The sequence below is a fragment of the Trichosurus vulpecula genome, chromosome 7, assembly GCF_011100635.1.
Source record: "Trichosurus vulpecula isolate mTriVul1 chromosome 7, mTriVul1.pri, whole genome shotgun sequence".
In the NCBI taxonomy this organism is placed as follows: Eukaryota; Metazoa; Chordata; class Mammalia; order Diprotodontia; family Phalangeridae; genus Trichosurus; species Trichosurus vulpecula.
Genome location: NC_050579.1, coordinates 134,061,902 through 134,078,553, shown reverse-complemented (window position 1 = coordinate 134,078,553; position 16,652 = coordinate 134,061,902). Strand labels below are relative to the sequence as shown.

The following is a 16,652-nucleotide window of genomic DNA, read 5'->3' as shown; positions in this document are numbered from 1 at the left end:
AGAAATACACAACCCCCCTTTCAACACGTGAATAAGGAAGAGAGAGCTGCTTACCCACTCATATTTTTCCCAGCAAGGGATAGAGTCATGTTTGAGAACATTGAGGATTCCATAACATTTCATATGCTAGGAAACTAAATAGATCCACTCTTTCATCACTTTCTTTGTAATGAGCTCATGGTAAAAGGGATACTACATTATGAATTTACTAGCAACATATGCTGAAAATAAATGATCAGAATTTTTTAAACATCCAATTTCCTTATAAAAATGTATGATTCCATGTGTGTATGTATACATGTATGGAAGTCATGTTTGGAGCTGTTTTTAAACTGCCCAAAGCAAATTGGGGTTAGTTAATCTTGGCATATATCATTCCATGTTCTGAAGTTTATATATAGTCATCATGAATATATCTAAAAGACCACTTTAAAAAACACATCTAAATTCTCTAGGAGTAGGGATAGAAGAAGGGAAAATAAGGGTATGCCCTATTCTCCATTCTACTAGAAAAGTGAATAAAACTATAATCATGAAAAATGGTCAAGCATTAGAGACTCACTTAATAGGCTAACTTTTCCCACCAATTTTAAATACGGACTAGAAAGGAGTTCATTGGTGGTCTGTGTCTTTAGGTAACTGACAAAATGTTACACCTGACACATCACTGCCATGAGAGATTAGTGCATTTCCCATAAGGAAATGTTGTTACTATTGTTGAAAACATGACAGCATTAACTTACTATTTTAAGAAATTTTTATTTTATAAACATTTTTTTCCTTAAGAGGGAGGGCTGTCAATATAAAACTTCAAGGAATATTAAATGTTTTCAAATTGCACAAAATAGCTTAGTTTAGCTAAGTCTATCCCAGCTGGAAATGACTAATGATATGTAATTGGAAGCCACTCCAATATGCTCCTCTATCAGACGTAAGGTGACTGAATGAATCTTAATGGTGAAGCAAGGTTGTAGTTAACTTGTGAGAGAGCAACTGTTAGCCTGAACTAGAAACAGCATGACAGCAGAAGGTTAGAGTTGAAAATCTTATTGACCTTCATTTCCAAATTTGTCACTAAGAGACCAGCCGGTCTTGTTTCTTGCTTCACGTAGAATGTAATTCTCAAATACAAAGGGAGACAACAGAGAAAAGGGAGAGCACTATTGGAGAAAGCACATATGTAGCTAACTAACACAAAACACTATAAGCATACCTAATGTTTCTAATGCAGACGCTTCTTCTCCAAGTTATATATCTCCAGGGTGTCATTGTAAAGAGGCAATAAATTAAAAAAACTAATGGAACCATCAAAAACATGTAGCATGACTCTTAGCTACAACTTCAATGTTTTATTTCACTTATTTAATAATAAAAATACACTATGTTTCGAATGAACATATGCAACATTTACAAGTAGTAGATTTTTCCACTGAGAGATCCATAAATTAGAAAACACTGCTGCACACAAACACTTTTAAGACAGACAGCTGTGCCTTTTGAAAGACAAACTGGTTGGTGCAGCACATCCCAAATATACAGACTTGGAGACATGGTGGTAGAGATTAATAGAGTTCATCAGCTATATTAATTATGAGATAGTATTGCTTTGAGGTACTGGTAAAATGACTATGGGATATGACAAGAGATTAACAATTTTCAACCATGGAAAAGTATGCACATTGATATAGATATCTAAGAAGCAGCATTCTTTAAATTAATTTCCTAAACAGTTGTTTAAATTTCAACATCTTTTTATAACTCCAGAAGATGGCGATATTGGTTGATGTCTTACAAAGAGTCTTGAAAGCTGAGAAAAATAGTAATCAAAAAAAAAAAAAAGACCCTGACTTTCATTTTTTAATAGTGAGGTTTATATATACTGAACACATAATACAGAATTTGACTACGTAATATCCAAATTTTCTCTGATCTAGATTTTTAGCCAAAGTGAACATATAAAATGCAGTTGGTAAAACATGACATGATATAGCAGAAAGCATCAAGAGCTTTAAACTAATACACTAGAAACTAAAATAACATATATATTGATATCCTAAACGTTTTTGCATTTCAACAACTTGGACACATAATTTAATTTGGAAATCCAAAAAATAGCAGAGAACACAAGCATCCAACAATGAATTGCAAAGAATTAGCTACTTTGAAATATGAGAAATAAACTAAAGAGTTCAATAAACTTTGAAAAACTTAGTTATTCTTCTTGATGATCACCCTACACTGAAATATCCTGTGGGGAAAAATGTGCGTGGATTATTGACGTATATGGTAAGGCCGTGGGACAAGACACCATTTAAAAGTCTTACCTCTTTTTGACAATTAATATGACAACTAGGAGGAGAAGGATGAATACCAGAATCCCAGCACTAATTCCTGCTATTTTCACTACTCGATCTGTCTGCTTGGCTGGATCAGGAATCACCTCTGGTTCTTCTGTTGCTGCTGCTAAATAAACATTTTTTTTAAAAAGAAGTCACTAGAAGCACAAAATTATTACGGACGTGAAGATCAACTTCAGAAGCAATTTTCCCTCCCCAAAATAAATCTATTTTGTTTATATAAAAATAAACATGAGAAATATAAACATGAATGAGCTCACTGAGCCACAGTACTGTGGATTCAGGTGACATGTAAGGGCAACCATTTCAACGGGGATGATGTTAAACATCAGAAATTATTGCCAGGTGAGGTGATTGAATCTCCTTCTCTAAGTATCCTTAAAAACAATGATATTCTTGCATCTGAAGCTGTGATGCATTGTCCTGCCTGATCACAGAGGAACAGGCAAAGTGACTGACAACTAAATGGCGTGAAGAGATATGGTAAAGAGTTGGATGGACAGAAGGAATAAAAAGGAAAATGAGGAAGGATGATATTAAACATTATCTTAACATGCTAATAACAGGAGACAAGGCTATTTATAAAATAGAACTTTGAGAAAGCAGAGGCTTTAGTTATCTTTTTTTGGTCTTTCTACTCAAAAAATAAAATACAATGATTGGCTCTGATAAATTGGCAAGATCCAGTGCACCTTGTGCTGAAAGACAGAAAAGCAAATCAGAATGGGGAAAACAAAAGGTGTGCTCAAATTTAACTAAAACCTTCACATTCACCCAATTTAAACCAACTCTGAACTTCAATACTTACTGCAAACAAATCCTGTTTTGGTTTAACTGGGAACAAGCTCAAGTGACATATTTTTTTTTAAAAAAAGGATTGCTTAAAATAAATCTAAAAAAAGAAGAGGGGGAATGAAGCATACTGACTCTTAGACTTGGTTATTTCAGTTTGGAAGTGGGAGGATGATATTACCAAATTTGAAAGGACCAATGAGAAATCAACCACACTTTTCATACTAATGTGTGACTTGGTTTCAATTATGTGGCTTCAGCCACTTGACCTCAAGCATTTCCTTAAGATGAAGTATGGATAATGTTTACTGGTGTGAAATCTTCAGTTCTCGTCAGAATGACCCAAAGGAAACACCACAGGGCTATGAGTCAACAAAACTTGGTCCTAGGCTTGTTTTGCCACTAACATCTTAAATGACCTTAGGCATGTCACGTTCTCTTTCTGGGCCTTAAAATTTTCACCTTTAAAAGACTCTTTACGTTTAATAGTTACAGTAAAATTTTTGAGGGTAGAGCCTAGGTCCTGTACATCCTGATGTCATTCTAAGAAAAGTGCTCAGTGCCTCGTTCAGTGCAAATGCTTAATAAATACTAATTGAATGAATGAGTTTCCCCAAACTTCATACCTCTACCACACAGAAGATATTTACACACACACACACACACACACACACACACACTCTCTCTCTCCTTTATTTAAGAGTAATTCATCTTCTGAAAAAAGTTTAGGTGGCTTATAAAAATAATAAAATTAAATAATAGAACGGAGCAATTAAGTATTTTTAAAAACTATTTAAGGAGAGCAGAGAAGCTCAGATGAGTTAGTTTTTGTAGCTAAACCTGAATTTAACTCTTGCTTAGATTATATTAACTTACCAATAACTACAGCAAAAAGGGAAACATTGTCTCAGAATAGCCTACAATTCTAACATTGCTTCGTTTAATTAAAAAATTAATTAAAACCAATTAATTAAAATTTTTTTTCCCTTTTAAATTTCCTATTTGTTACTTTTTCCTCTCCTCTAATGCTTTGGAAACATAGCCCACCTGGCTTCCTAAGTCTCTGTCTTCTTGACAATGATAGTCATTAGCATTCTACTCCTGTGTAAGGCACTTCCTTTACTTAATACTTCCAGTTTACCCAAGCTCCAGGAAAAGATATACCATTTAGCACAAATATCCAAGGCATATCACATTTCAATGCATACATTATAATTCAATTGAAGATGACATTTAGTAACCAGAATCACAGTATCTCAGAGTTGGAAGGGATCTGAGACATCACAGCTAGTTCAATTCTCTTCGATGCATGCATCAATATTTCTACATTTCTAGCAAGTCATTGCCCAGTCTGTTTGAAAACCTCCAGTATCTGGGAACTCATTTCTGAGTATCCCATCTAATTCCTTTTTAGACAGTACTAGTTAAGAAGTTTTTCCATATAATATGCCACTCTCTTTATGTTTTACTCAATGTTTCGAGCTCTTTCCTCTTCAGAAGAGAGTAGCATAATGTCAACAATAGTGAATATGAAGTCAAGAGACCTGAGTTTAAGTGTTAGCTCAATGTTGTTGTAAAGTTGTTTCAGTCCTGTCCGACTCTCTGTGATCCCATTTGGGGTTTTCTTGGCAAAGATACTGGAGTGGTTTGCCATTTCCTTCTCCAGCTCATTCTACAGATGAGGAAACTGAGGCAAACAGCGTTAAGTCACTTCCCAGAGTCATACTGCTAGTAAATATCCGGGCCTGGATTTGAATTCTGATCTTCCTGACTTCTGGCCCAGTATTCTATATAGCACCACCTAGATGCTAGTCTTAGCTCTGGTACTTGCTAATTAAAATTCTACCTTTCTCAGTAATATTCAGGGCAAATCTTGAATTTTAGTGTTATGCATTTGGGAGGTAACAGGTGTGGGCTTTATTTTTGGGGCGGGGGGGTCATGGAGATCTCCTTTGAGATTACATATTTCTGATTGTTAAAAAAAAGGTCTTATTAGAAGATGCTTATTTTTTGCCTACTCCTTCACCACTGTGTGATAAAAACTAATGTTAATTTATAAGAGTTTACAAAAACATGGTGTTTAATATGAAGCAATCTTCAGAAGTGCTGAAAGTTCAAGCAGAAGTAGATGGCATTTACTTTGACCTTTTATACATGAAGGTAGATACTGAATGTGTATGTGTGTGTGTGTGTGTGTGTGTGTGTGTGTATACAGACACATTATAAAATCTAAACAAATGATCAGCACCTATACATTATGACTTTGGGGACACATTGCAACTATAAAATGGGTAATTAATAAACCATATTGACATGAGGTAATGGTAAGTTATTTAAAATTCAGAGGAAGAGGCATATACATTCAGAATTTTGTTCAACATATTTAAGATGCACTTATTGCCTAGGCAAAGAAAACACAATTAAGAACAAAATTATAAACCTGGGCAGTAACACCCCATAGAGACTGGGTTAGGGGATAAGCCCTGTGATTTCTCTTCCCACAGAGAAGTCTTCATTGATAAAGAAACTCTAGCTGCTAATTCAAGCAGGCACCTTCTCTTAAAGTTGCCTGAAGCACTAAAAGTCTTCTTCAGGGTCACACAGCAAGTATATATCAGAAGCAGTAATTGAACCCAAGTTTTCTTCACTTGGAGGCCAGTTGTCTATATCCACTAGACCACACACTCTCTCTGTAGCTATCTAAGTAATATTGCTTTCAGAGGTGTGACTGTCAGATAATTAGGATGCCTTCCATAAGGTGTGCATGTGCATGTGCTTGTGTGTGTCTGTGTGTGTAAGAGTTAAAGCCAAGTCTCAATTTCATGTCTAGTGTTAAGAAAAATAAGCAGCAGATTAATATTACTATGCATTGACTTAACTTTCTATTCACAAGATGGATTTGTCTCATCTAGACTTCTGTCTGCAATTTAACTGTTTAACCTGTTGAGTTCCTCTCTTTCTTCTCTAATCTTTGCTGAATTCCCCAGGGGTTATTGAAACTATTTAGTATATTACTTGTGTTGATGTTATATCACCTCAGCAGAATGTAAACTCCTTGAGAGCAGGGACTGTACTGCTTTTTATCTTTGCAATCTAAACTTTGGAATGGCTTATACATATTTGGTATAATAGGAGATCTAGTGTATGTGTAGACCCCATCAATTTGCTAAGAAAGTGTCATCCCCATGTAGGATGCAAGAGAGTTGATCCTCAGAGAATTAAGAGGACTAGAATATGTCCAGGCATTCTGTAACTGGTTTCAGTTGGCCTACCTACACTTGATTGGGGGAAGCCTTCTTCCTTTATTTTATGGTGCACTGAGTCAGTATCCAGCCTACGAGCTTGAGCCATGGTGATTGAGGAGTCCAAGAATACAGGTCAAGTACTGCGGTCAGCCCAGCAATAACTCCCAGAGGAATTTAGGTCCAGGATACCAGCCAACAGAAACTGGTAAACATGAATTTGGTAGAACCAAATGCTCTAAAAGAACTGAGCTAAGTTAAAGCCTAATTCCTGACTTCTGGGGGCGGAGCCAAGATGGTGGCTGGAAAGCAGGGACTAGCGTGAGCTCCCCACCGAGTCCCTCCAAAAAGCTATAAAAAATGACTCTGAACCAATTCTAGAACTGCAGAACCCACAAAACAGCAGAGGGAAGCAGGGTTCCAGCCCAGGACAGCCTGGATGGTCTCTGGGTGAGGTCTATCCCACACGGAGCTGGGAGATGGGAGCTGGGAATGGAGCAGAGCCCAGCATGAGCGGCTTGGACCAACCAGACCAGGAGCTGGGCGGAGCGGGCCCTAGCGCCCTGAATCAGTGAGCTGCGACAGTTACCAGACTTCTCAACCCACAAACACCAAAGACAGCAGAGAAGGTTAGTGGGAAAAGCTGCAGGAGTGGAAGGAGTTCCCAGTTTGGCCACTGCCCCCGGGGGCAGCGGAGGTGGGGCAGCTACAGCTGCTGTTGCTTCCGGCCCAAAGCCCACCTGGTGGGAGGAATTAAGTGGTGGATCACAGCAGGAGTGCACAGCCTGCTGAAGATCTAAGCCCAGAACGGGTTGGGGGTTCTTGGGGAAGGAGGAGTGCTGGTTCGGCAGAGCTGGAGCATCCCCCCCAAACATGGAACATAGAACTCTTTAGTCTACAAGCAGTCATACCCCTCTGAAAAACTCAAGGGTCAACTTAGTTGGTTGGGAATATGGCCAGGCAGCGAAAACACACCCAGATTCAGTCTCAGACTTTGCATTCTTTCTTTGGTGACAAAGAAGACCAAAACATACAGCCAGAAGAAGTCAACAAAGTGCAAGAGCCTACAACAAAAGCCTCCAAGAAAAACATGAGCTGGTCCCAGGCCATGGAAGAGCTCAAAAAGGATTTGGAAAAGCAAGTTAGAGAAGTAGAGGAAAAATTGGGAAGAGAAATGAGAAGGATATGAGAAAATCATGAAAAACAAGTCAATGACTTGCTAACAGAGACCCCCCAAAATACTGAAAAATACACTGAAGAAAACAACACCTTAAAAACTAACTCAAAAAGCAAAAGAGCTCCAAAAAGCCAATGAGGAGGGGAATGCCTTGAAAGGCAGAATTAGTCAAATGGAAAAGGAGGTCCAATGGACCACTGAAGAAAATACTACCTTAAAAATTAGATTGGAGCAAGTAGAAGCTAGTGACTTTATGAGAAATCAAGATATTATAAAGCAGAAGCAAATGAATGAAAAAATGGAAGACAATGTGAAATACCTCATTGGAAAAACCACTGACCTGGAAAACAGATCCAGGAGAGATAATTTAAAAATTATTGGACTACCTGAAAGCCATGATCAAAAAAAGAGCCTAGATATCATCTTTCAAGAAATTATCAAGGAGAACTACCCTGATATTCTAGAGCCACAGGGCAAAATAGAAATTGAAAGAATCCACCGGTTGCCTCCTCAACTAGATCCCAAAAGGAATCTCCTAGGAATATTGTCGCCAAATTCCAGAGCTCCCAGATCAAGGAGAAAATACTGCAAGCAGCCAGAAAGAAACAATTTGAGTATTGTGGAAACACAATCAGAATAACCCAAGATCTGGCAGCTTCTACATTAAGAGATCAAAGGGCTTGGAATACGATACTCAGGAGGCCAATGGAGGTAGGACTAAAACCTAGAATCACCTACCCAGCAAAACTGAGTATCATGCTCCAAGGCAAAATATGGATTTTCAATAAAATAGAGGACTTTCAAGCTTTCTCAGTGAAAAGACCAGAACTGAATAGAAAATTTGACTTTCAAACACAAGAATCAAGAGAAGCATGAAAAGGTAAACAAGAAAGAGAAATCATAAGGGACTTACTAAAGTTGAACTGTTTTGTTTACATTCCTACATAGAAAGATGATGTGTATGATTCATGAGACCTCAATATCATAGTAGCTGAAAGGAATATGCATATATATATATATACATATATATTTATGTATATATATATAAGTGAATGTGCATGTATGTATATATATATATATATATATATATATATATATATATATATATATATATATATATATATATATATATATAGAGAGAGAGAGAGAGAGAGAGAGAGAGAGAGAGAGAGCGGACACAGGGGGAGTTGAAGATTAAGGGAAGATATCTAAAAGAAATAAAATCAAATTAAGGGATGAGAGAGGAATATATTGAGAGAGGGAGATAGGGAGAGATAGAATGGGGTGGATTATCTCGCATAAAGGTGGCAAGAGGAAGCAGTTCTGTGGGAGGAGGGGAGAGGGCAGGTGAGGGAGGAATGAGTGAATCTTGCTCTCATCAAATTTGGCCTGAGGAGGGAATACCATATACACTCAATTGGGTATCTTACCCCACAGGAAAGAAGAGGGAAGAAGATAAAAAAATGGGGGGGGGGATGATGGAGGGGAGGGCAGATGGGGGTGGAGGTAGTCAAAAACAAACACTTTGGAAAGGGGACAGGGTCAAGGGAGAAAATTCAATAAAGGGGGATGGGTTGGGAAGGAGCAAAATATAGTTAGACTTTCACAACATGAGTATTGTGGAAGGGTTACACATAATGATACACATGTGGCCTATGTTGAATTGCTTGACTTCTTAGGGAGGGTGGCTGGGAAGGGAAGAGGGGAGAGAATTTGGAACTCAAAGTTTTAAAAACAGATGTTCAAAAATGAAAAAAAAAAGTTTTTGCATGCAACTAGAAAATAAGATACACAGGCAATGGGGCGTAGAAATTTATCTTGCCCTACAACAAAGGAAGGGAAAAGGGGATGGGAGGGGAGTGGGGTGACAGAAGGGAAGGCTGAATGGGGAACAGGGCAATCAGAATATACGTCATCTTGGAATGGGGGGGGAGGGTAGAAATGGGGAGAAAATTTGTAATTCAAACTCTTGTGAAAATCAATGCTGAAAACTAAATGTTAAATAAATAAATTTAAAAAAAATAAAAAAAAAAGAAATGAAAGCCCAATTCCTGCTTCTTTCCCTTAAGACAGGTAAGATTGGGGTGGTGTGGAGGGGAAGAGGAAGTATCTTTATACTTGTTTGTGCTATAGCTATGAAATCAATATTCTTTTATAAAAGCCAATTGATATTAACTGGCTAAATGGAAATGGAGTGCTGGTCATTATTCCCCTAAAATGGCTGATGGTAAGAGAAATGAGATATCTCAAATGCCTCCAGGTAGAGAACCATGATGGGGAGAAGTAACAAATCCTCGCCCTGAAAGAAAGGTACCAGAATCAACCAACTAGCTTGGTGCTTAAGAAATGATTGTTGAACTGACTCTTTCCAGAAAGTAATTACCTTTTCTTCCTAGGAGTTCAAATATTTGTTTGTAAGTGTCTTATGTACTTAGTATGCATTAGAGTTATTTGTGTGACATGCTTCTATTAGTCTATAAGGAGCTGGATATTATTCTCATTTTGTAACTTTCTGTAACTAACAAAGTAAGTGCTCTGTATGCAAAAGGCACTTCAAAAAAGGTTGGCTGAATTTAAGCTTAATTAGTGTCCATTTAATGACCTACTGAAATGCAAAAAATGTCATGTGGAACTAAGTCTTAATATCTGAACAACTATCCTTGGTAATCATAGTATAAAATTCTGTATTTGTTTTTATATCAATCAGCAATCATTTATTAAGACAAAAATGAAAGAGTCCCTGTGTTCAAGAAGTTTAAAATCCACTGGGAGAAATAACAATGCACATATAAAAATATAAAATACATGAGGTTTTTGTTTGTTTTTGTGAGAGAGGGAATTTGGTGAGGGAATTCAGACACTAACTGCTGGGGGTGTGTGTGAGGAAAATGCTCCTGTAGGCTATAGTGCTTGATCTGAGATTTGAAAAAAACTAGAACAATTCTAAGAGGTAGATATAAGGGAGGATAGAGTTCCTGTTCTAAAGGGAAGCCTAGGCAAAGCCTGGAAATAGGAGATAGAATGTCAAGTGGGGCCACAGCAAAAACCATGGAGTGTAAGTGGATGAATTCTAGAGCCATGCTTTCAAAGGTTTTAAATGCCTAACAGAGAAGTTGCTATTTTGTCTTAGAGATGATAGGGAGCCACCATAGCTTTCTGAGCACGGAAGTGACATGGTAAGACCTATGCTTTGCAAATATCACTTTAGAAGGGAAGTGGAAGATGAAAGGAAACAGGGACTTGAAGGTGAGAGGTCATTTAGGAGGATATTGTGATAGTCCAAGCAAGAAGAGGGCTTGAACTATGGTAGTGGCCACATTAGTAGAGAGAAGGTAGCAGATGTGAGAGATGTTGTGGCAAGTGAATCCATAAGACTTGTGAATACTAGCTAAAGATCAGACAAAAATATTCCTAAAAGTGTACCTAACACTTGAAGAACAAATTATAATTTTAGATCCTGACATATGTGTGTACATGCATTCCTTTGAGTCTTTGTCCTACAATAAATCCACTAAAGGGCTTAAATTTCTTCTTTACAACATACCATTTAAATGTAGAAGACTTGTTAGTGGGAGCACAGGCAGCAAGAACAAATATGACTTTTCCGTTTTCCTTATCCAGATAACAAAGTTATTGGCAGTGACTGCACTCCAGAGCCCAATACATTATTTATGCACAATGTACCAAGACAATGCAGATCTCTCAGCTATACTTTACCTTACGCTATAAATCTTTACCTTCTTATCATCCAAAGAGTATTCTCAGATTCCCCAGCTCTTCAATTTTGCCAAGAGCCATCTAACTCTTTGGACAATGAGAAACATCTAAACTAGTATATCACTTTTATTGAGCAAACTTCTGAAAGGTATTTTTACAAAAATATTTAAACTTACATCATAAATTTTATAACATGCAGGCTTAGCTGTATGTTTAAAAATATAAATCTTAATTAATATGCCTAATGTTCTTTAAATTAATTTTATTTCTGGAAGAAATATAGTACAATTTCATAAAAATTAGATCAATATTCAGGAAGGACTCATTGAGATTCTTGTATAAATAATGGAATGATCACTTAAGAAGTCATATCTTTTATTTATCTATGCACTATTGAAATCCTGTCTTAATGTCCCATTATGGCATAAATATGGCTCCAGCATCTTGGGTTATGTGAGCACATCATAAAACTCCAACAAGTTATAAACACTGAACTGGAAAAGCTTTGCATGTGGGTCTGGCAACAGACTCCATCTTTTTTAAACAAAGACCAGCCTAAATGTGGGGAGACTTGTCACTAGAAAGGTGGTCACCAATATCTATGTCTATGTATACATACACATGTGTCTACAATGCGTCTAACACACATATAAGAAGCTCATGAAACCATCTCTTTGAAGAGGTACCCATCTGAATTCAATTCAATTTAACAAGCATTCATTAGGCTCCTACAACATCCCAGGACCCCAAACCTGAGAGCCTTGGGGGAATAGTAGTGTTCCCCAAACCACCAGGCCTGTTTCCTAGTCTACCCCCAGTAACCATCATTGAGAAAGAAAAGTCAACAACAGCTAGTTTTTCACTACACCCTAAGGACAATGGGGTCTTTCTATCTGCTTGCAGCCAAAACCTTACATCTATGTTGTCTCCACCATTAGAATAGGAGCTCCTTCTGAGATCAGGGGCTTACTTTTCTATTTGTATCCCCAGTGGCAGCTAGGCAGAAAAAATGTAGAGCTTGGAAGTCAGGAATACTCGACCTCAAAGTCTGGCCTTAGTTTCTACTAGCTGAGTGACCCTGGGCAAGTCATTTCACCATCTGCCTCAGTTTCTTCAACTATAAATCAAAAATCATAATACCACCTAGCTCCCAGGGTCTTTGTGAGGATCAAATGAGATGATATCTGCAGAGCACATAGCACAGTGCCTCGAACATTGTTGTTGTTCGGTCATTTCAGTCGTGTCCGAATCTTCATGACCCCATTTGGGGTTTTCTTGGCAAAGATTCCTTCTCCAGCTCATTTTACACATGAAGAAACTGAGGCAAACAGGGCTAAATATCTAGCCGAGGGGCACACATGTAGTAACTGGCTGAGGTCAGATTTCAACTCAGGGCTTCCTGACTCCAAGCCCAGTGCTCTACGCACTGCACCACCTACCTGCCCATATGAGGCACTTAATAAATGTGTCATTCATTCAGTTGTTCTTACTATATACAAGACCATAAATGAATTTGTGGATCTTCTGAAGAATTAAAGGATCATCTCCTTATTATGCAGGAAGCTCTTACATTGGAGAAATTTTAGTAAGGGATGGGAGGCATTGACTCCTGAACTCAAATCCCAGATTGGAAACTTTAGAACTTACTAGTATGGGTTTGATTTTTACAGCAATGGCAGACCGGTGCAATAAATTTTCTCATCAAAACTTTTTTTTTAATAAAGCTGGTATGCTCTGCCATTGTCAGAAGAAATTTCCAGTCAGAATGTTTAATTAATAACACAGTATCAAGACGCTGAAAATGTCTGTTTCTAGGCCGGAGCTGATGGCACCTAAATTATCTAGGCCTTGGGACTGATGAGTTACCTTGGATCTACCCTATAACGGTCTTAACTAGTTATAAACCCTGATGAATAAGACAGCAAATTTTGCTTTGAGTGTTATATTTTTGTCACTCTAGTGGACTCAATTTTTATGGTTAAAGTGTTAATAATGAAAGGCTTTAAGGTATGCAGTAAATTTATTTATATTTTTAAGGAGCAGCTATGAACAAGTATTTTGAGCTAACAATTATTCATCGTACCCTCCAAACTAGATTAGGCCCCAAATCATACTACACTTCTTCAGCCTATCAATTGTCTGCCCTGCCACTATTTTGCTTCTTTCTCCTACCTTACTGAACAAGTTTCAGTTGACCATGGTTTTTCACCCCAGTCACCTTCTGCTGATTCTGTGGCCTCCACATGGAACCGGCCTTTAGGTGTCTTAAATTCCCCACAGGGGTATACACTCCCCCCATTCCCAGTCCTCTTCTACCTCGTGCTTTAGGAACTACCCACATCAACACTAATTGGCTTTCAGAAAAAGATGCATCAATCTATAAGCCCTATTCACCATCTTTTGTGACCTCCCAGACTGAAATACATTCCTGGCCCACCATTTCCCTACATATATTGTCTTCACCATGAGAATGTAAACTCCTCAAAGGCAGGGACTATCCCACTTCTGCATTTGCATCCCCAGCATTTAGCATTATGATTGACACATAATAAGAACATAATAAATAACTTTTCATTCACTAATTCAACTTCCAGTGGCACAGTGACCATATTGAAACATAGCTAGTCATCTGTTTAGACGCAAAAAAGTAATTACCAGTCAAATGCACTTATATCCTAGATACTAGTGCAAGGCAAAATTGTTTGCTGGTGTTTATTTTATTTTAGAAAACCAGTCCACCTAAACTAAAGCTTTGTTTGTTCTGTCACAAGTAATACAGTCTCTGCCCTCAAGGGTGTTACTTCTAATGGGAGACAACAAGTATGGGGAATGGTATCCAAGGAAGGGAGTTTTTATACAGAGAATGGTGAGTGGAATTAATAGGGCATTCCATTGACACAACCTTTCAAGAAGCAACTATAGTGTTCATTTTAACACAATTTTCAGAGAAAGATGTGGAAAGACTATGGGAGGGAGGAGGACAGGAATGTTTTGGGCAAAGATTAGGAATTTCTCAGGGAGGAGGAAACATTTGCCTCAGAGGTCTTTGTCTTTTTTGATCATTATTTAATCCTTCACTAATATCCCGCCTTGAACAAAAACATGGTTAATAATACTGTCCTATGACTTAAGCTTTGTTAGAAAAGTTTGATCAAATTTGCATTGGTTTTATCAGTGCATCTGTTATGAGGCAGGAGTGTAAGAACAGAAAATAAAAGTTACTATGAGAACTGACTCTAAATTTAACTGTTGTATAAATATCTAATTAGGTACTTTGTTAAATCTATATTATTAACTCAACACTCAGTAATACTGGACTTTAACATGGTGACAGCATTATAAACAACTCTATGGGTCTACTTAACTGACTGATTCTTTGAACCATTTTGATCCCCAAGGTCACATGATTCTAGATGACTTGTATATTCTCAGGTAAAGAACCTGTAGAGCCTGCTATAATTTGCCAGCATTACCTTGTGAGTAATTTTTATTGAAAAGGGAAAAGAAAAAGAAAAACACTTCTACATTCTCATATGTAGTAAATTCTACTTTAAAAGTCTCTGGAAAACTATTGAGATTTGTATATTAAGGAAATGAGGGCAAGTCATCTTCCAACTTCTATTTGGAAAATATACTGCACTAAGCACTTTAAATATTTTCTCACCTAATTCTCATGACAACCCTGGGAGGTAGGCTGCATTATGATCCACATTTTACAGCTGAGGAAACTGAGGCAGACAGAGGTTAAAAGGCTCGCCCAGGGTGATTACAGCTAGCAAGTGACAGAGGTGGAATTTGAAGCCCAATCTTCCTGACTCCAGGCAAAGAGCTTTATCTACTGTGCCACCTATGTACCTGGCGCGCAGAATGCTTTAAGATCTTCAAATGGACATTAAATCAAAACAAATATTAATATCTAAAAATCTAATTTTCAAAAACTTTTAAAAAAAAACATCTTCCAGACTTAAAAATGTATATACTTCCTTTTGTTTGTACTTTAGAACTGACCCAATTTGCTTTTTTCTATGCCCTTCTGACTTGTACAGCAACATACTTACATTACATTAGTATACTAGGTTTGGGAAAAGAGGAGATAAAGGTTGCATAGATTTTATTTTATAGTAAATTCGCATAGAAAAACGTGATTATATTAATTACATTATATTACAGGATACATACAACAGAAGGCAATAATCTTTTCTGCAGTGTTGAATACTAGCTAACTTTATGCCCTTTGCACTCAAGAATAACCGTCAATTATAGGAGATTTTAAACATTTTTGATTTTTAAAAAGAAAACATTATTCCACAACAACACTTACTTAAGAGATTCTAGTTTATTTGCAACACGGTCTTTGCAAGAAAGGATGTAGCCTTCGGTCCTGCCTTCAAACCCCAATATTCTGTATCACCCTATCTCCACATCCTTTAAATACTTACAAAGATAAAATGTGAAATAGCAGGTAATGTTGGGAGCAAGCATTTACTCAATATTTTTTTTTAAATTAAATGAGGAGAATATTAAATTGATTTCAAAATATAGTCCCTACCTCTCTTGGGCCCTGGCTGGTATGAGTTCTAATAAATTGGGTTAGCATCTCATGATGTAGAAGGATCATTTTGTAAACCACACCTAATGGAAGGAGACTGAATTTGGCTGATTTTGTTCAAGTTACAAAGTTTCTCCACTTGGTTGGGGGAATATATGTGGAGTAAAACTTCAGGAGAAAAGGCAGGACCAGCTTGTGTGCTCTTTGAAGTCCTTGGTCAAAAGTCTGATTTCTGAGAGAGAAGATTGTTGAAAGTCATTGTGGAAAAGTAAATAGGGGTGTGATAAAGCCATGGCCTGTGTGGTGATAGTAGAGAAAGGTGGTATTTAGCAACATGATTTCATCAGCTACCAGAAAAAAAAATCTAAAAGCTGGAAAATTAGGAAGAATATCAAAATACTGGTAGGATTTAAATACTTCCAAGTAGTAGAACACAGATTTTCTCTCCTTGCAAAAGAACTTATGGGAAAGGGAAAGATTAAAGAGTGCCAATGATAAGCACCACAGCTAAAACGTCTGATGAACTGAAATTCACTGTATTGTTCAGTGTACAATCGGGGATACAGAAAGGAATAACAGCTCACAAGGAAGTCCCAATCAAGTTGGTGATAATATAGATACATAAATTGCCATAATATAATGTAGCATGTGGAAAGAGTTATAACTGTCATGAAGAAGGAATTTGGGGAGTTCAGGAGATTTTTCTGGAACAAAGAATCAAAAAAGCTCCATGGATGAGCCGGGCCAGGAAAGACAAACATTACTCCACTAAGCAGAAATGGGGTTTCAATATAGAAAATATGCTAGGTAGAGGGAAC

General features: G+C 37.3%; 1 protein-coding gene across 3 annotated transcripts in view; it reads right to left on the bottom strand.

Moving 5' to 3' along the window:
• Positions 1–16,652, bottom strand: part of PTPRK (protein tyrosine phosphatase receptor type K) — a 732,727-nt gene that overhangs the window by 63,415 nt on the left and 652,660 nt on the right. For 2 of the 3 annotated variants that reach the window (XM_036768513.1, XM_036768511.1), the window contains exon 14: positions 2,325–2,463. In XM_036768513.1, coding sequence (XP_036624408.1) covers positions 2,325–2,463 — 139 coding nt within the window. The remainder of the gene's footprint in view (positions 1–2,324; positions 2,464–16,652) is intronic. The other variant, XM_036768512.1, reaches the window with a different exon arrangement.